This window comes from Typopeltis vanoorti, chromosome 13 (genome assembly GCF_054136105.1).
Source record: "Typopeltis vanoorti isolate ZY-2024b chromosome 13, IOZ_Tvanoo_1.0, whole genome shotgun sequence".
In the NCBI taxonomy this organism is placed as follows: Eukaryota; Metazoa; Arthropoda; class Arachnida; order Uropygi; family Thelyphonidae; genus Typopeltis; species Typopeltis vanoorti.
In genome coordinates, this window is record NC_143561.1 from 34,397,356 (window position 1) to 34,420,062 (window position 22,707).

At 39.4% G+C, this 22,707-nt stretch overlaps 1 protein-coding gene across 1 annotated transcript in view; it reads right to left on the minus strand.

Annotated features, from left to right (window-relative positions):
- The window catches only part of LOC150100044 (multidrug resistance protein homolog 49-like), a 199,178-nt gene that overhangs the window by 114,182 nt on the left and 62,289 nt on the right, over positions 1-22,707 (minus strand). The window contains exon 5 of the mRNA XM_090403203.1: positions 7,786-7,989. Within this exon, the coding sequence (XP_090259329.1) occupies positions 7,786-7,989 (204 nt within the window). The remainder of the gene's footprint in view (positions 1-7,785; positions 7,990-22,707) is intronic.

A 22,707-nucleotide genomic window follows, 5' to 3' on the forward strand; every position in this document is an offset into this window, starting at 1 on the left:
CTGCTTGGAAAGATAAAAGAGAAAGTGTGACAGGAAGGGTAGTCAGTGTGTTGCCTAGGTATGATTGTGGTGAAATGAGGCAGAGAGCAAGGATTATGAATGATATTCTGGCTGAAACGTGTGAGGAGATGGGAGTACAGTTTGTTAATGTGTGGAATGAGTTTGAGGGACGAAGTGAGCTGTATGGGAGCAATGGACTGCATTTGAGTGGGTATGGTGTGAGTCGCTTAGAGAGACTGCTGCTGGAAGGTAGAGAAGTGAATAGAGAGAATGCATCAGATCGAGAGGGGAGCGATGTGGAAAAGCAGGAGAGTAAGACAGGAGAGATTGAAGAAGTGGAAATGAATGGGGAAGTGAGTGGTATGAGTATAGAAAATGAGAGAATGGGTGTGCAAGAGGCTCAGGGAAACGGGGAGGCTCAGGGTGGACAGGGGTACACAGCGTGAGAAAGGTGGATGCTCCAAGACGAGGTGAGAGCATTTGTAGGCAGAAAAGAAATGGGATCACCTGGGATCAAGAGGAAATAGTTGAAATTGAAGAAGTTTCTAAAATGAATAAGCAGAAAGAGAAATGGCCCCAGTAGAGCATGGAGAGATCACATCGAGTGAGTGGTATCAGTGGAAGTAGCTGTAGATCCAGAAATGAGCTGTTGTGTTTGTATACCAATGCTAGAAGTATAAGAAACAAGGCAGATGAAATGGTTGCACTAATTGCGTCTGTGCACCCAAAGATTGTCGGAATAAGTGAGACATGGTTAGATGAGGACGACATCCTGACAGGAATAGAGATGGAAAGGTATGATGTGTTTTGTTAGGATAGAAGGGGTAAAAAGGGAGGGGGAAGTGCTATTGATGATAGAGAAAGAGTTATGTCCATACAAGGTAGAGATGCAAGAGGGAAATAGGGCCAGTGGTTTTGAGGTGATATGGTGTGAGATAAAGGTGAATAGAATCCAATACTTGGTGGGATGTTGTTATAGACCTGGTAATGTGGATGGTGGTGATAGTGAAATGTATAGTGAAATAAGCCAAGCAAATAAGAAAAGGGTGATCATTATGGGTGTTTTAATTATGGCAATATAGATTGGTCTGAGGTAGTTATCCCCTCAAAAACTCAAGAAACTCATTTTCTTTACTTCCAGTTGCTATCTCTTCATTCCAATCAGAGGGCCCACGAGGATTAAAGGTCTTGGATTTGGTCATCTCATCGGAGGATGTAATTATAAATAAGGTGTCAAATCATCCACCAGTTGGTGAAAGTGACCATCAGGTGATTACCTGGGTGGTTGCCAGCAGTGCAAGGACCCTTGTGAAAAAATGGGGGGGGGGATTATGAAGAGCTCAGGAGACAGCTTGCAGGTGTAGAATGGAATGAGGAGTTAGCTAGAAAAGAGATCAATGCACCTTGGGGGATTTTCAAAAACTATTTAGTAGATGCAATGTCTAAATGTATACTACGGGTGAGAAGGTTAAATAAGGTAGGCGTGAGATGGATGAATAAAGAGATTAAGCATGCGATACAGAGAAAAAGGGCATTGTGGAGGCAGCATAAGAGAAGTGGAAGTAACCAATTTCATGAGGTCTACAAAGACCAGGCAAGGAGGGTGACTTGGTTGGTGAGAGTAGCTAAAGAGAGGTATGAACAGCAGTTAGCTAATGAAGCCTAAAAGAATCCTAGGAAGTTCTTTCGATATGTAGCCAGCAAAAGAAAGAATGATTATGGAAGGATGACATTGATTGGAGGAAATGGTATAAAGACAGCTGTTGCAGAATGTGTGGCGGAGATACTTAATGAGCAGTTCATAAAGATCTTTCAATCTTGTGAATGTGACTTTATGGAGAGATTGAGAGCAGTTGATGATGGGGAGGAGAGACTGACTGTAAGTGAGCAAGAGGTGATTGGGGAGTTGAGTAAACTAGATATAAATAAGGCTGTGGGACTTGATATTATATCACCGTGTATTCTGAAGGCATGTGCCAGAGAGTTGACACCTGCCTTGACATATTTTTTTAATACGAGTCTTGCACTTGGTCAAGTTCCTAAAGAGTGGAAGGAGGGCAAGATTGTGCCACTTCATAAAGGAGGTGATCGAACTCAGGCATCAAACTATAGGCCTATCTGTGTGTCAGGTGTTGTGGTTAAGTTGTTGGAGAAGCTTGTGAGAACTAGGATCCAGAGTTGGGTGGACAACAATGGTATAATCTTTGATGGACAACATGGATTTGCTAAAGGGAGGTCATGTTTTAGTAATCTACTTACTTATTACAATAAAGTGACTGCTTCCTTGGACAGAGAAGAAGGATACACAGTAATATACTTGGATTTCGCAAAAGCTTTTGATAGAGTACCTCATGATAAGTTGACAGTCAAACTAGAGCAGATGGGGTTGGATATTAGATTAGTGCATTGGATTGGAGACTGGCTATCTGATAGGTATCAACAAGTTGTGTATGGGGGAGCGATATCCAGGAAAAGGAAAGTCACTAGTGGAGTGGCTCAGGGGTCTGTTTTAGGGCCATTACTATTTAACTTGTATATTAATGATATTGGCAAAGATTTGGATGGAGATATTCAGTTGTTTGCAGATGATGTAAAGTTGGGACGAACCATAAAGAGTAGTGAAGATGTTGTGGCCTTGCAAGAAGACTTGAATAAATTGAGTGATTGGGCAAGCAAATGGTGATGTGAGTTCAATGTTGCAAATACATGGAATGACAAAGCTGCTGTCATATTATCTCCTCTGCCAGTTACAACTCTAAGGTCTAATAATGACAAATTAGTTATTAAGTTTAGGAAAATTAAAATTCTCCACACTAATAGTACTTGTAGCATACAACTTTTACAGCAGCTCTTACTCAAACAAATACTCATATATACTTAATTATTCCAAGAATACTTATCTCAATCTGGAGCTCTTCCTACGCACATCCAACATGCTTGATTCACGAGTGTTAGAATTTTGGGTAAAAAGCCAATGGCATTGTAATAAAGGACACTCTTAAACGAAAGTAGGCTATATTAGCCATTAAAATAATAAAAATAAAAAATATATAGAATTAGTAAAAAATCTTATCCCACCTATGGTATATATGGATTATACAAGTTTACAACACATTTTGTGGGTGGAAGCCATATTAAAAAAATAATAATTCTCAATGATAATCAATAAATGCTTATAGGGAAGTCATGTTTTACTAATTTACCACATAATACAACAATGTGACAAATGCACTGGAAAAGGAAATGCATATATAGTGGTATAGTTTTTTGTTTGATACAACTTTTGATAGATTGAAAGATGGCAAGTTGGTAACTAAACTAGAATAGATGGACTGGATAACAGATTAGTGAGTTTAGGTGACTGGTTGTCTGACATGTATCAGGAAGTTGTGTATGGGATGCAGTATTGCACAAGTGAAAAGTGGCACACCACAGGAGTCTGTTTGGGGGACACTGTTGCTTATCTTTTATATTAATGATATTAATACTATGACAGGTTTAACCACTACTGGCCAGGATGTATATATATGTCCAAGTAAACATGGATGCGAAGTGCATAATAAAATTGTAATACCATTGATATTACATTGAAATATATGATGGATACGAAGCATACGAGTATGCGTATTTGATCCATAATGGCCGGTAAGGTGGTTAATTGGAAATAAGCACTTGCAGATATTACAAATTTGGGAAGAACAATAAGTAGTCAAGCAGACGTTGTCGACTTAGAGAAGAATTTGAATAGATTACAGGAGTGGGAAAATGAGTGAAACTAACAGCTCAATGTTACAAAGTGTAAGTTTCTGAAATTTGATAGGTAAGGATGGGATGAAAAGTATATATTGATGGGAAATTTTGAAGGAGGTAGAGTAAATGAAGTAGCGGTGGAGAGGAATGTAAAAATTATAAATCATATTGTGTAGGTTGCAATCATCATATTGGATTATGGCTTTAATGAGGAGAACTTTTTAATGTGTGGAAAGGAAGAGGTTTTGGCTTCCTTGTATCAGATAATGTTTAATATGGATTACTGTGCAGATTTGTCCATAGAAAATGAGCTGAAAAGACTAACTCGGGGGATATCTTGTCTTTGGAATGTGAGTTATGAAAACAGATTGAGGGAATCCAATTTTCAGGACTTTGTGAATAGGAGGAGGAAAGGGGATATGATTGAGACACATTATTATTATTATGGGCGACTCCAAGGAGTCCTTAGACCTATCGAGGGGAGGCCCTAAACATCATGTCCATCACAACTATTCAACATTTAGACAGTATCTATCATATTTTGCCTTGAACTCATTCACTGTCATAGCATCACAACAGACTCTGGCAGCTTGTTCCACTCATTCACCACTCTAAAAGTTAAAAACCCAGCTCTAACACCCTTACTAACCACACTCTTGCCTAGCTTCCATGAATGTCCCCTAGTCCTCCCACCACCACCAGTCCTGTTCTCAAAAATATCCTCTGAATTAATCCTATAGAAATCCTTCAGCAATTTTAATGTCGCAATCATGACTCCCCTTTTCTGCCCTTTTCTATCATGATTCCCCTTTTCTGCAACACACAAATCTTCAACTGTTTTCATAAGATTCATTCCATAGACCTACTATCATCTTGGCCGCTCACCTGTGGATCCTCTCAACCTCCTCTCCATCAAGAAGAAACCTAGGTGACCAGATCTGGGCACAGTAGTTGAGATGGGGTCTTATCAAGGCTCAATACAGAGGAACAACTTGCTTATCTCTGCTCGTCAAAGTATTCTTCAGCATCCAAGTGATTTGATGAGCTTATTTTTTTCACTTTTGCAATGTGCCCCCCTAAACTTCAACTCCCTATCCACCAACACTCCCAAGTCCTTGGCCTCCTCAATCTCCTGGAGTGCAGTTCCACCAATATGATATACTGCTGCTAATCTTTACACCCCAAAATGCATAACCTTACATTTTGCCACATTAAATTTATATCCATTCTCCTTAGCCCAGATCTCCAATCTACCCAAATCAGCCTGCAAAATTTTGACATCTTCTGCATTCACTGTTGCCCTACACAACTTTGCATCATCAGCGAACAAATAAACTGTTCCTCTCAGTTCCTTCCCTATATCGTTAATGAACAAATTAAACAGCAGTGGTCCAAGAACAGAACTCTGCTGCACATCACTAGTCACAGGCTGTCTTTTGGACTCTACTCTTGAATAAACTACTCTTTGATATCTCTCCATCAACCACCCTCCTATCCATCTCACCAACCCTATATCCATTCCCATATGTTGCAGTTTACAGGTTAGAATTCCATGTGGTATCCTGTCAAAGGCCTTAACAAGGTCCAGCAGTATCACTGTAAACCCATTACCCTTATCCAGTTCAGCCGTCACTGTGTTATAAAACCTGAGCAAGTTTCTAAGGCATGATCTACCCTTCACAAAACCATGCTGTCCCCCATAAAGTCTCTTATTTTCATCAATCCATTACTGTATTTTTACCTTGACTATGACTCCTGATATGCTGATCAGTCGGTAATTTGCAACAGTAGTCTTGGATTCTCCTTTATGCAGTGGAACTATTTTCCCCTCTTTCCACCCCTTCAGGACTAGCCAGACCCGAGACTCAGATTAAACAATATGGTCAAGGGCACTGACCATTATTTAGCCACTTCACATGAGACCCGTACTGGTATACTCCGATCCCACAGATGTATTGACATTAAGGGTCTGTAATAGACTATTCACCTCCACTTCATTCACCACAATTCCCATATAAACTAATGGTTCATTCATTCCGTCAATGTCACCACCTAGATGATATACTCTTGCAAAGTACTCACTCAGTAATTCCACTATATTGACTGATTCAGTGATCTCCTTACCATCGGCATTCCTTAAAATCATTCTTCCGTGTACCGTTTTTCTTTTATGTGCAGCATATTGAAAGAACTGTTTGGGATTCTCTTTAGCTTGCATGGCTAATTTCCTTTCATAATCCGCTTTTGCTTTTCTTACCACACTCGTTACCCTTCTAGCCTGCGCTTTATACTGGTCATGTGCCTGCAGGTCACCTTTCTCGTTACATTCCTTCCATAGTTGTTTCTTTTTTTGCAACTCAAGTTTAATGGTGTTATTCATCCATTTAACCCCTACTTGATTTACTATTTGGACTGTAGGTATACAGTCAGCCATAACCTCCTGCAAATGCTCCTTGACCACTTCCCATGCCCTATCAACATCCAGCCCTTGCAGTTTTACATACCATGGCACTGAACCAAGCAATCTTCTAAGCTTGTCATACTTGCCAGCACGGTAATTCCACATGTACCCTGTCTTAATTGAAAATTTCACACATTTAGCCACCTCCCAGGTCAAGACCCTATGATCACTCTCACCAGTAGGTGGCAACATGGTCACTCATATTCATTACAGTCAAATTCTTAGATGCTATTACTAGGTCAAGCACTCTTGAACGCCTAGTTTTCCACTACATGCTGTCTCAGATAGTTATCCCTTAGTAACTGAATAAAATCCAGTTCCTTCCTCACCTGGGTCCTCTCCTCCTTCCAATCAATGTTACCATAGTTGAATTCCCCCATAATAATTACCATCCTTTCTCATTTCATCAATTTGTCTATGCATACTATCTCCACCATCTATTCCATCACCTGGCCTACAGCAGCACCCAACTGTACATTTTGTTCCGTTAGTCTCAATCTCACATCAAATAGTCTCAAACGAACCCTTTTCACTATCCTGCAATACAACATCTATTCTCCTTGGCTGCAGTTCATCAGCTATCATCAATAACAACCCCCTCCCATTTTATTCTCTCTGTCCCGCCTGAACACTATACACTAACACATTCTATCCCATTAACTATATCATCTTCTGTCAGCCATGTTTCACTAATGCCAATAACCTATGGCCAGGAAGAGCCAACCAAGGCAAAAAATTCTTCCTTCTTGTTCCTAATACTCCTGGCATTAGTATACGTGAAATGCAGTGGTCCATTTGTCCCACCCCTACCTTGATATGTTATACTATCTATCCCATTCTGCTTTCCTGTCCTTCATACTGACTCGGGCTCATTATATAAATTCTTGCACTCAACTGCCTCACTGATGTCTGTATATCCACTTCCTCCCCTCCTTAATAGTTCTAGTTTCCTTGATTTTGCACCTCCACTCTCACCTCACTCAGCAATACTCTTTCCAGTCTTCGCACACCAAATCAACTCAAATGTAAGCCATCCATCTTGTACAAATCCTTTCACCTATCAAACTCACTCCACACATCCACAACTCCACACTACACCATCTGCCTAACCTGCGCATAAAGTGATTTGCGATTATGGCCCTCCTAAACTCCTCTCTGTCATACCGTGGCAACAGACTCACTATCCTATAAGTTGGTAAAGTATTGTTATCAGGTTAATGAGGAAGAAATTTTACATGGAATGGTAGATAAGAAAAAGAAGCCGCTGCTAGAAACTGTAAAAAGAAGTGAGAGCAAATGAGTAAGGACCAGTTTCTTTGCATGGAGAGTGGTTGATGAGCAGAGTGCACTGCCTGGACACAGACACACATTGAATGAGTTTAAAGCATAGTTTTTTGATGAGTTTACTGTGTGACAGTATATACCACCTGGGATGAATTCTGTGACTCTGTGAGATCTGATGATTAATAATAATATTAATAATAATATAAGAAAAAGAAATGTGTGGCTCAAAAAATTTTGTTAAGAAATATTTTGTGAATTAGTAAAATAATTTTACTTATTCATGGACTTACTTTAGGTAATTTAATGATGAACTCATGTGCATTAGCAGCTTTGGCAGCATTCTCAATATCTTCCTGCTTTGCATCAGGTTGACCATAAAGAATATTTTCAGCTACTGTAGATGCAAACAGCACAGGCTCTTGTCCCACAATTCCAATATTATTTCTTAACCAACCAACATTTATATCTTTGATGTTTATCCCATCAATTTTAACCTATAAAAATAAGTTTTGTTAAAATCTAACTGTTAATTAAATAGTATTAATTAATGATGTGCGGTTTTGTTTTCAATTATTAAGAACAAGACTAAGAATTTAAAACTGAAAAGTGTCATGCGGTAAATTAAAGGTAAGAATGAATATGAAAGAACTGCTTATTTATTATTATTATTATTATTATTATTATTATTATATAACTAAAAAAGTCACTGAGCAACACTCAGTTACAAACATTATACAAAAACACAAGAAAGACACTACTACTACTTCTGAAAATTTATCGAATATAATGACAATATGAATCAAGCATGGGCTACACTTAACGAATTACTAACACGAAAAGAAAAAAAAACTTCAGCTCAAGAGTTTATTGCAAAAAGCTTCACTCAGGATATAAACCAAAAGGAACTAGCAGACTCATTCAGCCATGCCTTCACAAACAATATCACACAACTTAAAAAAGATAATCTACCAACAATCAACAAAAAATTACAAACAGAAAGTCAACATGAAACTATGTATTTTCCACCTGTAACACAACAGGAACTGAAGGAAGCACTCTTACAGATGAAACTAAAGACCACTCTAGGAATAGACAAAATAAGATTCATAGACCTTTTAACACATTTTATTATTATTATTATTATTATCCAGACCTCCATGGAGTCAAAAGACTCATCATGGGAGATCCTTCCTAAGAAACACAAAGTCTAATATACCACTCCTTAAACTCATTGACCATTCTCACTCTCACCACTCCATCAAGCAATGCATTCCATGGTTCAACCACCCTCCATGAAAAGAAACCACTCCTCACCCTCTTGCTCATGGTTTCCTTTCGTAACTTCCAGTGATGGACTTTTGTCATCACTCTTTCCTTCTGTTCAACGAAGCCAAAGAACTCCCCAGTGTCTAACCACCTTTCGACAGTTTAAAAATCTCAATCACATCACCTCTCCTTCTTCTATCCACCAAATTCTACAGTCCACATTCCCTCAGCCGATCTTCATAACTAACATTGTACAGTGCTGAAACCATCTTTGTCATCCACCTTTGTACCCTTTCCACAGTTAATTTATCCCCTGGAGACCAAATCTGAGAACAATAGTCTAAGTGTGGTCTGGTCAGAGTCTTATACAACGGAATGATAACCCTTTTATCTCTGCAGGTCAGTGTCCTTTTCATTATTGCAGCAATCCTCTGTGTTACCTTCACCACCTTTGCAATATGTCCCCTAAATTTCAGATTTCTATCAATCATCAACCCCCAGATCTCTTGTCTCCCCTACTTCCTCCAGTATAACTGCTCGCATAGAGTATGCAGAGTCCCATCGATGTTTCCCAAACCTCAAGACCTTACATTTTGCTGCATTATACTTACACCCCCATTCATTCATTTGCCCATCTATCTAGCTCATTCAAATCCTCTTGGGCTACCACATCTGCACTATTACTAATAATTCTTCCCAGCTTCGCATCATCCACAGACAACTGAATATCCCCTTGCAATCCACTGACAATGTCACTGATATAAAGGTTAAACAATATAGGTCCCAGTACTGAGCCCTGTGGGACCCCACTTGTAACGCTCTGCCTCCTTGAAACTGCCCTACCATACACAACTCTCTGATACCTGTCGGACAGCCAATCCTGAATCCAGTTGACCAATCTGTCATCCAGACCTATGTGCTGCAACTTAAATATCAGCTTATCATGAGGCACTCTGTCAAATGCCATTGGTAAGTCTGAGAAAATGGCAGTATATGCCTTTCCCTCATCTAATGCTCTTGTAACTTTATAATAAAAAGCTAGCATATTGCTAAAACAAGAGCGCCCCTTCACAAATCCATGTTGACTCTCACAGATAACATTACCCTCATCTGCCCAATGTTGCATACTGTCCCTCACTACTTTCTCCAAGATCTTAACAACTCATGACACACAATCTGGCCTATAATTAGACACTTCAAGTCTGCTACCACCCTTATGCAATGGCACTACCTTACCTTCCTTCCATTCCATGGGCAGCTTTCCGGCAGCCAGACTTTCATTGAAAAGCCAGGTCAAAGGCACTGGGAATGTGCTAGGGAACTGTCAGTTCCCTAGCACATTCTCTCAAACTCATGGTGAAATGCCATCCAGTCCACAGCTTTACTAACATCCAGAGTGCTCAGTATTTGAAACACACTCTCCTCCTGTATACCTCTAAACTGCCCTATCCCTCTAGTATTAAAACTGACTCCTCCAGGATGAAATAATCCAATAAAGTGTTCATTGAACAATTCTACTATGTCCTATGCATCAGTCACTCTATTCCCATTTTTATCCCACAATATCATTCTTCCACAGTCATTTCTCCTCCTGCTGGCTACATAGCTAAAAAACTCCCTAGGATTTTCTTTGGATCTTAGAGCCAATCTCCTCTCATATTCCAGTTTCACCTCCCTTATCATACTAGTCACTCTTCTGGCCTGTGTCTTATATTCTTCATGCATCTTCTCTTAACCTGTCTCCTTATATCTCTTCCATAGCCTCTTTTCGCATGCAATTCCTGTTTAATATTGCTTGTCATCCACTTTACTCCAAATTGTGTCCTCATCTTCACTCATGGTATGCAACTTACTATAGCTGCTAACAAATATTCTTTCACAATTTCCCACGCACTAATGATATCCTGGGATTCCAATTCCTCCCTCCACGAAACTTCCCCAAGTTGACGTCTTAGACTATTATAATCACCTACCTTATAATTCCACATACGTTCCTGTTTCTTGAACAAATTTTGAACAAATAAATCCAATATTTTTGAAACTTGTGAATATAATATTCAACACTGGCATTATTTCACAACAACTAAAAACTGTGATAATTACACCAATTTACAAACATGGTAAAAGAAATGATACACAGAACGACAGACCAATAGTTAGCCACATGTCATCGCAAAAATTCTTGAAAAAATAACAATCACCAGATACAGAACTATTTACAGAAGAAAAACATTATCTTACAAAACCAATATGGCTTTCAGAAAACAAAAAACACCATCACTTTATTAGAAGACATCGCCGACGCCATAAACAAAGCCCTTGATAAAAACAAGTACGCTGTCCTTATACTTCTTGACTTAACTAAAGCTTTTGATACACTTGAACATGACATACTACTGACTAAACTATACTCAATCGGAATAAGAGGAATATTGCATACCTGGTTCAAGAACTAGCTCTCAAACAGAACACAAATAACAAAAATAGGCATATATTACAGCCGGTGTACACAAATAAAACAAGTTGTCCCACAAGACACCATATTTCTTGATTCAGTGGGTGGTGGTGCATGGTGGTGGTGCATGTCGGGATTTATCTGGTTAATTCCGATAACGAACGAAACTCTAGCCTACTAAATAGGGGACTGATCACTGAAGTCCTGTCTTTTTAGAGGGACAAGCGGTGTTTAGCCACACGAGACAGAGCAATAACAGGTCTATGATGCCCTTAGATGTCCGGGGCTGCACGCGCGTGCTACACTGCAGGAATCAGAGGCTCATCGCTGTCCGGAAGGACTGCGTAACCCCATAAAATTTTCGAGAGCGCCACTAGAGGGATTCATAGTCGTTTGTGTTTGTTGAGAGCACCTGATAAGATAAGTGTGATTTTAAGTTATCAGTTATCATTGATAAATTTACTTGAATGTTATGTAGTTTTGTTTGCCTTGCGTATCTTAGTGTGTCTGTTTGTATATTTTTGTTGTTTCGTTTTATAATTTGATAAAATACATTAGAAGTTGGTATGGCTCCCGTAAGAAGGAAAATGGCAGCCAGTAATGATGGTTTGCCATCTTTATTCAATAACGATAATATAAAGGAGATGATTCAGTGTACTATCTGCGAAATGTATGCTTTGCGGAGTGCGGTCGGAGTATGGTTAGATGATAATAAAGGAGTGAATGTGTGTAGAAAATGTAAGGAGAATGAGGAATTAAAGTGAATTTCAGGTCGTGAGTGTGATATTTTTGTCAAACTTCAGAATGAAGAAAATAGTGATATGACAAGAAATGGCGAGGTTGTATCAGAGAACTATGACGGCGTGAATGTAGAAAGTGTGAATGATGGTATTAATTCAGAGCAAATTAATGGTTTTACAGAGAATAAAAAAGATGAGATAGATGCAATGAGTGAGATCGCGTTGCTGAGCAGAGCGATAGAAAGGGCAAAGCGGCAGCTAGAGCGTATGAACAAAAGTCGACTAAGTGTACCAGCCAATAATAAAAAGTATGATAGGAAAAATAAGCGTATGAGTGTGAATGTAAACAAAATGAAGGAGAGAGTGCTGTATGGAGACTCGTTAGTACGAGGTGTGTTAGTAGAGGATTTGACAAAATCGTACCAACCTGGTACGACCATAAAGGATGTAAATGAGTCTATTAGAAAGCAAAAGGAAAGGGTGAAAGAAATTATTGTTGTGCCAGGTACAAATGATATGAAAGGAGATAAAATGGAAACGACAGACCTGAATGAATTGTTTGAGGTAGCAAAAGAAAAGAGTGAGAGAGTTAGAATGATTAGTCTTTTGCCACGATATGACAGTGAAATGTTTAAAAGGAGGGCCATAATTGCAAATGACTTTATGCGTGGGTTATGTATGACGAGTGGTGTGGAATTTGTGGACGTGTGGAGTGAGTTCGATAAGCAAAAGGATCTATATAAGATGGATGTCTTGCATTTGAATGGATTCAGTGTAAGGAGACTTGAAAAGGTGTTGCTGAATGTAGTGGATGTGCAAAATCAGGGAAAGTAGATTTATTAAGAAGAGGGGAGGTGGGTTATGTATGACGAGTGGTGTGGAATTTGTGGACGTGTGGAGTGAGTTCGATGGGCGAAAGGATCTATATAAGATGGATGGCTTGCATTTGAATGGATTCAGTGTAAGGAGACTTGAAAAGGTGTTGCTGAATGTAGCGGATGTGCAAAATCAGGGAAACTAGATTTATTAAGAAGAGGGGAGGGGAGTAGATATACAGACCTTAGGGAGGCAGTTGAATGTATGAATGAGTATAATATGCCCGAGCAAATAAGGACAACAAATCAGAATGGGATAGTTAATATAAGGCATCAAAGTAGGGATGGGGCTAATGGAGGTCTTAAATTCATGTACACTAATGCTAGGAGTATTAGGAAACAAGAAGGAAGAGTTTTTGGCCATGGTTGACACTTCCAGACCACAGGTTATTGGCATTAGTGAATCATGGCTGACTGTAGATGAAATAGCTAGTGGGATTGAATGATGGGTATAGTGTGTTCAAGAATGACAGGGAGAATAAAATTGGGGGGGGGGGTATTGCTGATGATAGCTGATGAGCTGCAGCCAAGGAGGATAGAGGTTGAATTGCAGGACAGAGAAAAGAGCACATTTGAGGCCATTTGGTGTGAGATTGTGGCAAGCAGAACAAAATATACAATTGGGTGCTGCTATAGACCAGGTGATGGAAAAGATGATGGAGACAGTATGCACAAGCAAATAGAAGAAAAGAGTGGAAGGAGGGTAATTATTATGGGAGATTTCAACTTGGTAGCATTGATTGGAGTGAGGAGAAGACACACGGGATGAATGAATTGGATTTTATGCATTTATTAAGGGATAACTATCAGCGATAGCATGTAATGGAAAATACTAGGGGTCAGAGAGTGCTTGACCTAATAATTACATCTGAGGATTTGGCTGTAACAAATATGACCACATTGCCACCAATTGGTGTGAGTGATCATAGGGTCTTGACTTGGGAGGTGGCTAAAGGTGTGGAATTTACAATTAAGACAAGGTACATGTGGAATTATCGGGCTGGAAATTATGACAAGCTTAGGAGTTTGATTGGTTCAGTGCCATGGCATGTACAACTGCAAGGACTAGAAGTTGATAGTGCATGGCAGGCAGTGAAGAAGTGTTTGCATGAAGCAATGGCTGATTGTATACCTAGAGTCCGAATAATAAATCAAGTAGGGGTTAAATGGATGAATAACACCATTAAGCATGAGCTGCAAAAAAAAGAAACAACTATGGAGGGAATCTAAGGAGAAAGGTGACTGGCAGGCATATGAATGGTATAAAGCACAGGCCAGAAGGGTAACGAGTGTGGTAAGAAAAGCAAAAAAGGATTACGAAAGAACATTGGCCATGCAGGTTAAAGAGAATCCTAAACAGTTTTTTCGATATTGAAAGTTTATTTTTCGCTTGGTTAGAGTATAATAAAATTAGTTTAATCCTTTATCCAAGTGTGAGCAAACCAAGTTTGCGCCTGAAAGTATCTTCAGGACTGGGGTAAGGTGGTACAACACCAGGTCAACTCGTTGCAAAGGTGGAGCAAGCTATCAACACTCCTGTCTCAGTATCTCCTATAATGCAAAACACATCTCCTTGCGGATATGTCTAACGTTATGCATTAAGGGAAGGGCCACAACCCAGACTAGTTTCGACGTTTATTGAGGTCTCTTCATTGGGAGCCAGGCCCAAGTGGAGATACCAGGCAGAATCATTAGCAGGTCATCTCTCCCTATAGGAGTTGCCAAATGGTGTGCCACCCTTTTTTAATAAATTACTCTGGATTTAGAGAAAGATGTTGAAAGTTTATTTTTCACTTGGTTAGAGTCTAATAAAATTAGTTTAATCCTTTATCCGAGTGTGAGCAAACAAAGTTTGTGCCTGAAAGTATCTTCAGGACTGGGGTAAGGTGGTACTTGTTTGCTCACAGTTGGATAAAGGATTAAATCAATTTTATTATACTCTAACCAAATGAAAAATAAACTTTCAATATCTTTCTCTGAATCCAGAGTAATTTATTATAAAAGGGTGCCACACCATTTGGCAACTCCTATAGGTAGAGATGACCTGCTAATGCTTCTGCCTGGTATCTCCACTTGGGCCTGGCTCCCACTGAAGAGACCTCAATAAAGGTCGAAACTAGTCTGGGTAGTGGCCCTTCCCTTAATGCCTAACATTAGACATATCTGCAAGGAGATGTGTTTTGCATTATAGGAGATGCTGAGACAGGAGTGTTGATATCTTGCTCCACCTTTGCAACGAAGTTGCCCTGGTGTTGTACTACCTTACCCCAGTCCTGAAGATACTTTCAGGTGCAACCTTTGTTTGCTCACACTTGGATAAAGAATTAAACTAATTTTATTATAGTTTTTTCGATATCTTGCAAGCAAAAGAAAAAATGTATATGGCAGAATGATTTTAAGGAATGCCGATGGTAAGGAGATCACTGAATCAGTCGATATAGTGGAATTACTGAGTGAGCACTTTGCAAGAGTATATCATCCAGGTGGTGACATTGAAGGAATGAATGAACCAGTAGATTATACGGGAATTGTGGTGAATGAAGTGGAGGTGAGTAGTCTAATGCATAACCTCAATGTCAATACATCTGTGGGATTGGATGGTATACCAGCTCGTGTTGTATGAGAAGCGGCTAAAGAATTGTCAGTACCCTTGACCATTTTGTTTAATTTGCATCACAGGTCGGGTTAGTCCCGAGGGGGTGGAAAGAGGGGGGGAAATAGTTCCACTGCATAAAGGTGGTTCCAAGACTGCTGTTGTAAATTACCGACCGATTAGCATATCAGGAATCGTTGTCAAGGTCTTAGAGAAATTAGTGAAGAAAAGAATACAAGATTGGATAGATGAAAATGGGATATTGTATGGGGGACAACATGGTTTTGTGAAGGGTAGATCATGCCTCAGTAACTTGCTCACGTTTTCTAACACAGTGACGGCTGAACTGGATAAGGGTAATGGGTTTACAGTGATTCCACTTGACCTTGCCGAGGCCTTTTGACATGACCACATGGAACCCTAATCAGTAAAGTGAAGCAGATGGGGACGGATATAGGGTTGGTGAGATGGATAGGCGGGTAGTTGATGGAGATAGCAGAGAGTGGTTTATTCAGGAGTTGAGTCTAAAAGATGGCTTATGACTAGTGGTGTGCCGCAGGGCTCTGTTCTTGGACCACTACTTTTCAATTTGTTCATTAACGATATAGGAAAGGATCTGAGAGGAAGTGTTCGCTTGTTTGCTGATGATGATGTAAAGTGGTAGAGCAATTGTGAGTGCACAGGATGTCAAAATTTTACAGGATGATTTGGATAGTTTGGAGGACTGGGCTAGGAAAAATGGATGTCAATTTAATGTGCCAAAGTGTAAGGTTATGCACTTTGGGGTGAAAAGAATAGCAACAGTATATCGCATTGGTGGAACCGTACTCCAGGAGACTGATGAGGCCAGGGATTTGGGAGTGTTGGTGGATAGTGAATTGAAGTTTAGGGGGAACATTGCAAAAGTGGCTAAATCAGCTCATCAAATCACTTGACTTCTGAAAAATACTTTAACAAGCAGAGACAAACAAGTTATTGTACCTCTGTACCAAGCCTTGATAAGACCCCATCTGGACTACTGTGCCCAGTTATGGGGGCCAGGGAGAGGATCCAGAGAAGAGTGACCAAGATGATAGCAGGTCAGTGGAGTAAACCTTATGAGAATAGGTTGAAGATTTGTGGGTTGCAAAAATTGGTCGATAGGCGGAAAAGGGGTGATATAATTGAGACATTCAAATTACTGAAGGGTTTCTATAAGATTAATCCAGAAGATATTTTTGAAAATAGGACTGGCGGTGGGAGGACTAGGAGCCATGCCTGGAAGCTGGGCAAGAATGTGGTTAATAAGGGTGTTAGAGGTAGGTTTTTTTTACTTGGAGAGTGGTGAATGAGTGGAATAAGCTGTCAGAGTCTGTTGTGGGTGCTACGGCCATGAATGAGTTCAAGGCAAGGTATGATAGATACTGTGTGAATGTCGAATAGTTGTTCTTGACATGATGTTAGGGCCTCCCTCGAAGAGCCTGTCGACTCCTTGGAGTTGCCCGGAATAATAATAATAATAATAATAATAATAATAATAATAATAATAATAATAATCTAATAATATTATCATCCACTCTATTCAACATATACATTAACAATGTTCATAACCATGCCACATGAAGTCAAATATTTCAGTACAGAGATGACGCTGTGCTACTAGCAGTCCACACAGACATCAACATGGCTGTCTCCAAAGCACAACAAGACCTAAATGAAATCACAACATACTTCTACCAAAACTCAACTGTAATAAACGGCACCAAGACAGAGATGTTAATAATACATAATCCGAGAAACATGTGCACCCGCACCACTATCGCTACACTGTCACACATACCACTGCATTAACAACAAAAATACCTGCCAATGTCCTGAAATCAAACCTGTAACGCATGCAAAATACTTTATAGATTGCAACCTTAAATGGACAAAACATAAAGAATACTATATACATTCTGCCATATACTAAACTCTGCATCATCATAGCAAAACTCTTTCAAGTAAAAGCCATGATTCCATCTAACATAATTATTTGTGAATCTCTACTTGGGTACAGTATAATAGTCTATGCAAACACATCAAACAGCCACTTAACAAAATTAGAAACGCATAGGAAAATTGTGTCAACAGTGATTTGGAGACCTTATATACAATAGCCAATATCTAAACAGCTTATGGTGATAGACAGACTCCAGAGCATTAAAAATCTGAAACAGCACATAATGTTACTAAGAAATTACTTCAACATCACTTATTGTAACAACAGAGACACATATCACATACCATGACCTACAACAACTCTCTACATCCCTAGATCTTTTAACAACTCATATGGTTCTTTTGTGAGATCACATTTGATACCCACGTTACTCAACGATGTACCAAGAAATTTAAAATACACAGACAACTACAGAACATTAAAAGATGAACTCTGTAAACTGTACCAACACAGTTAATATATCTTTAATACTTATATACACATCACAAATCACCAGCATCCGATGCCTACATTCCCTCCATAAACAGTAGCAAACAACATAAATAATGAAGGCTAATCCACTCTCTTCATAAAAGCTAACCCTAGCTTCAAAGTTGGTGGAATTAGCCTGCCTCATTCAACCAATCCTCATAATCATAGACTGCAAATTATTGTAATGTATATTTCAGTACGGTGTATAATTATAAAAAACAATCATAAACAATGATGTGTATTTATATTCAAAAAAAAAATATTAAAAAGAAATAAGGTACTCTAAACTGTATACAGAATTTTGTGCAGAGCAGAAAATGTAATGTCTTAATTGTACATATGCAAATACTCTGTATGATGATAACAGAAAAAAATTATTATTATTAAAAAAATATTATATAGAGAAATTATATCTATCATTATTGTATATATAGAGTGTAAAAATGCAAAAAAAAAGAAATTTATAAACATCATTATTAATGTTATAATAATATACGTTAAAAACAATTATTATTATTATTCAAAAAATATTATGTACATGCAAGTATCTGTTATGCACAATTGTGTTCATGCAATGTATTATAAATATTATATATAAATAATTCATTCAGTGATCAATTCAATATATATTCAGTGATCAATTTATAAGGGTGTTTCATCCTCATCCGAGTGGAATCATGAGGAACTTAAGTGTAGAGGATATGGGAGAGGATGGCTTGAATGTGAGTGAGCAGGAGGTATTTGAGGGAATAAATAAACTTGATGTCAATAAGGTGATAGGATTTGATGACATATCACATTGCATCTTAAGGGAATGTTCCAGAGAACTGACAGTAGCATTGGCATACCTGTTGAATAAAAGCCTTACAACAGTACATGTTCCAAGGGAGTGGAAGGAGGATAAAATTGTTGCACTGCATAAAGATGATAAGGTTGTAGCTTCAAATTATAGGCGGTCTGTATGTATGGAGTTGTGGTGAAGGTCTTGGAGAGATTGGTGAGAAGTAGGATAGAAATGAGTTAATAACAGCAGTATTCTCTGTGGTTATCAGCATGGGTTTGTTAAGGGTAGATCATGTTTCACTAACTTACTTATGTACTATAACAATGTGACTTCGTACAGGGGAGATGAATATACGGTAGTGTACTTAGATTTTGCAAAAGCTTTTGATAAACTGCCACAAGACAATCTCTTAAATCAGGGCTGTCCAAAGCACTGCCCATGGGCTGGATGTGGCCCAAGGTGCGATTTTGTGTGGCCTGCATGTGGATTTTGATTTTCATGGGCAAAAAAATTAAATAATTCGAATCAAATGCGTATTAGATATTCTATCACTAATCGATAATCTCGATGTTGGTAATTTTATTTGGTGATTTTATATCACTATATACCCATGTGTTTTTCAAATATTGGATGTGTTAAAGAAGCATTCTTACACTGGCATTCTTACACTAGTTTGTTCCAACGCACATGCTCCGGGCGCTCAAGTTCCCGTGAGCGAGCATTTAGTGTTATTCATTTGTTTAGCTATTGAGGTTGTGTTGATGCAGCTCACCAAATTACTAGATACACATTGGATTGCGGCCCTCAGATAAATATTTTCTTTAATGCGGCCCTCAGATTACCTAAGGTTGGACAGCCCTGTCTTAAATAAACTGAAACAGATCAGACTGGATAAGAGACTTCTAAGTTTAATCAGTAATTGGCTGTCAGATAGGTATCAGAAAGTTGTACATCATAGGGTGCAGTATCCTGAAAGAGAAAGGTCCCTAGCGATGTATTGTTCAATTTGTATGTTAATGATATTGGGTTGGGTTTAACTAGTGATATCCAGCTGTTTGCAGATGATGCAAAATGGGGAAGAGCAATGCAGAATCAGGCTGATGTTAATGCCTTACAAGAGGACTTGAATAGATTGCATGAATGGTTAGGTATGTGGAACTATCAGTTCAATGTTGCCAAGTTTAAGGTTTTGAGATTTGGTAAGCAACGATGGGATGCAAAGTATACACTTGGTGGGGAAACTTTAACAGAAGTAGAGGAGATGAGAGCTCTAGGAGTGATGGTAGACAAGGACCTGATTCAGGGGCCACATTACACAAGTTGTGAAGACATCACATCAGATAATGGCAATGATGCAGATGAACTTGACATGCAGAAATAGAGAGGTTATGGTTCCACTGTACAATGTCTTGATCAGGCCTCATATGGATTATTGTGCACAGATTTGGTCACTGGGTTTTCATGGTAACAAAGATAGGTTGGAAAGGGTCCAGAGATCACAAAGGTAGTCATTGTCTTTGGAATGTGGAGTACAAGGACAGATTGAGACAGATCGGGTAAACATGGAAGAGATTTTTCACAGAATCGGAGAGGGGAGTAGAACAAGAGGCCATTGCTGAAAACTGTATAAGGAGGGTGTGAACAGAGGAATGAGGAGTAGATTCTTTGCATGGAGGGTGGTTGGTGAGGGGAATGCATTGCCTGAATGTGTTGTGGGTGTAGACACATTGAATCAGTTTAAGGCATGGTTAGATGAGTACTGTGTGCAACAGTGTTTATTTATTGCACACTCTACTCACACCCTCCTTACAGAGTTTCCAGCAATGGCCGCTTGTTCTACCCCTCCCCCTCTCCGATTCTATGAAAAATCTTTTCCATGTCAACCTGATAACAACCATGACTAGATTATGTGTCTCAGTGGCGCATTCAAGATTTAATCTTGGAGGGGGCCGAGCACTCAGGATTTAACCTTTGGAGGGGGGGGGGAAGTTGAGTAGACATTTTGCAAATACACACTACACATCGCATCGCATATGACCTATAACTGAGCATCTGCAGTGATCGCTAATTCATAAGTAGCACACAACATAAATAAAAAAAATGAATTTTAATTAGGGAAAGATTTTTGGAAATTTTTCTAGTGTTTTTTCCTTTTCTTTGGGGGGGTGCCTGGGCCCCTTGGCCCCCCTCTCGGTGCACCACTGATGTGTCTCAATCACATCCCCCCCTCTTCTATCTATTCACAAGTCTCTGTAACTTACATTTTCTCAATCTGTCCTAATACTCCACATTCCAAAGACCACTAAACACGTTTGTGAATCTTCTCTGGACCATTCCTAACATATCTTTATCACCATGAAAACCTGGCAACCAAATCTGTACACAATAATCCATATGAGGCCTAATCGAGGCCTTATACAATGGCATCATAAACTCTGAATTTCTTCTTGTCAGAGTCCTCTGCATCACTGCCATTATCCGATGTGATGTCTTCACAACTTGTGCAATGTGGCCCCCTGAATTTCAGGTCCTTGTCTACCATCGCTTCTAAATCTCTCATCTCCTCTACTACCTTTAAAGTTTTCCCACTAAGTGTATATACTTTGCATCCCATTGTCACTTACTAAATCTCAAACCTTACACTTCGCAACAATGAACTGACAGTTCCAGTTACTTGCCCATTCATGCAATCTTTTCATGTCATCTTATAAAGCAATAACATCCGCTTGACTCTGCATTGCTCTCCCCAGTTTTGCATCATCTGCAAACAGCTGGATACCACTAGTTAAGCCCAATCCAATATCATTAACATACAAATTGAACAACAATTTGTTGTTCAATTTGTCCTAAACTGACCCCTGCGGCACACCACTAGTGACCTTTCTGTTTTGGGATACCACACCCCCATATACATTCTGATACCTATCTGACAGGCAGTCACTGATCCAACTCAGAAGTCTATTATCCAATCCCATCTGTTTGACTTTATTATTATTATTATTATTATTATTATAATTATTATTCAGGCCTCCAAGGAGTCAAAAGACTCAACGAGGGAGGTCCTTCCTAAGACATAAAGTCTGTCAAGACTCATTGAGGGGAGGTCGCCCCCTGAGAAACACAAAGTCTATCATACCACTCTTTAAACTCACTGACCGTTCTCGCTCCCACCACTCCATCAGGCAATGCATTCCAGGGCTCAACCACAATCCACACAAAGAAACCACTCCTTGCCCTCTTGCTCACAGTTTCCTTTCGTAACTTCCAGGGATGGCCTCTTGTCATCACTCCTTCCCGCTGTTCAACCAAGCGAAAGAACTCCCCAGTGTCAACCCTGTAACCACCTCTCAACAGTTTAAAAGTCTCAATCATATCACCTCTCCTTCTTCTATCCACCAAACTCTGCAGTCCACATTCTCTCAGCCGATCCTCATAACTATCTTTGTACAGTCCTGAAACCATCTTTGTCATCCGTCTTTGTATCCTTTCCACAGTTAATTTATCCCCTTCAAATCCTGGGGACCAAATCTGAGAACAATAGTCCAAGTGTGGTCTGATCAGAGACTTATACAACGGAATGATAACCCTCTTATCTCTGCAGGTCAGTGTCATTCTCATAATAGCAGCAATCCTCTGTGTTACCTTCACCACCTTTGCAATATGTCCCCTAAACTTCAGGTTTCTATCAATCATCAACCCCAGATCTCTTGTCTCCCCTACATCCTCCAGTATAACTCCTCCCATAGAGTATGCAGCATCCCATCGATGTTTCCCAAACCTCAAGACCTTACATTTTGCTGCATTAAACTAAACCCCCATTCATTTGCCCATCTATCTAGCTTATTTAAATCCTCTTGCAGGGCTACCACATCTGCACTATTAATAATAATCCTTCCCAGCTTCGCATCATCCGCAAACAACTGAATATCCACCTGCAATCCACTGGCTATGTCATTGATATAAAGGTTAAACAATATAGGTCCTAGTACTGAGCCCTGTGGGACCCCACTTGTAACCCTCTGCCTCCTGGAAACTGCTCCACCATAC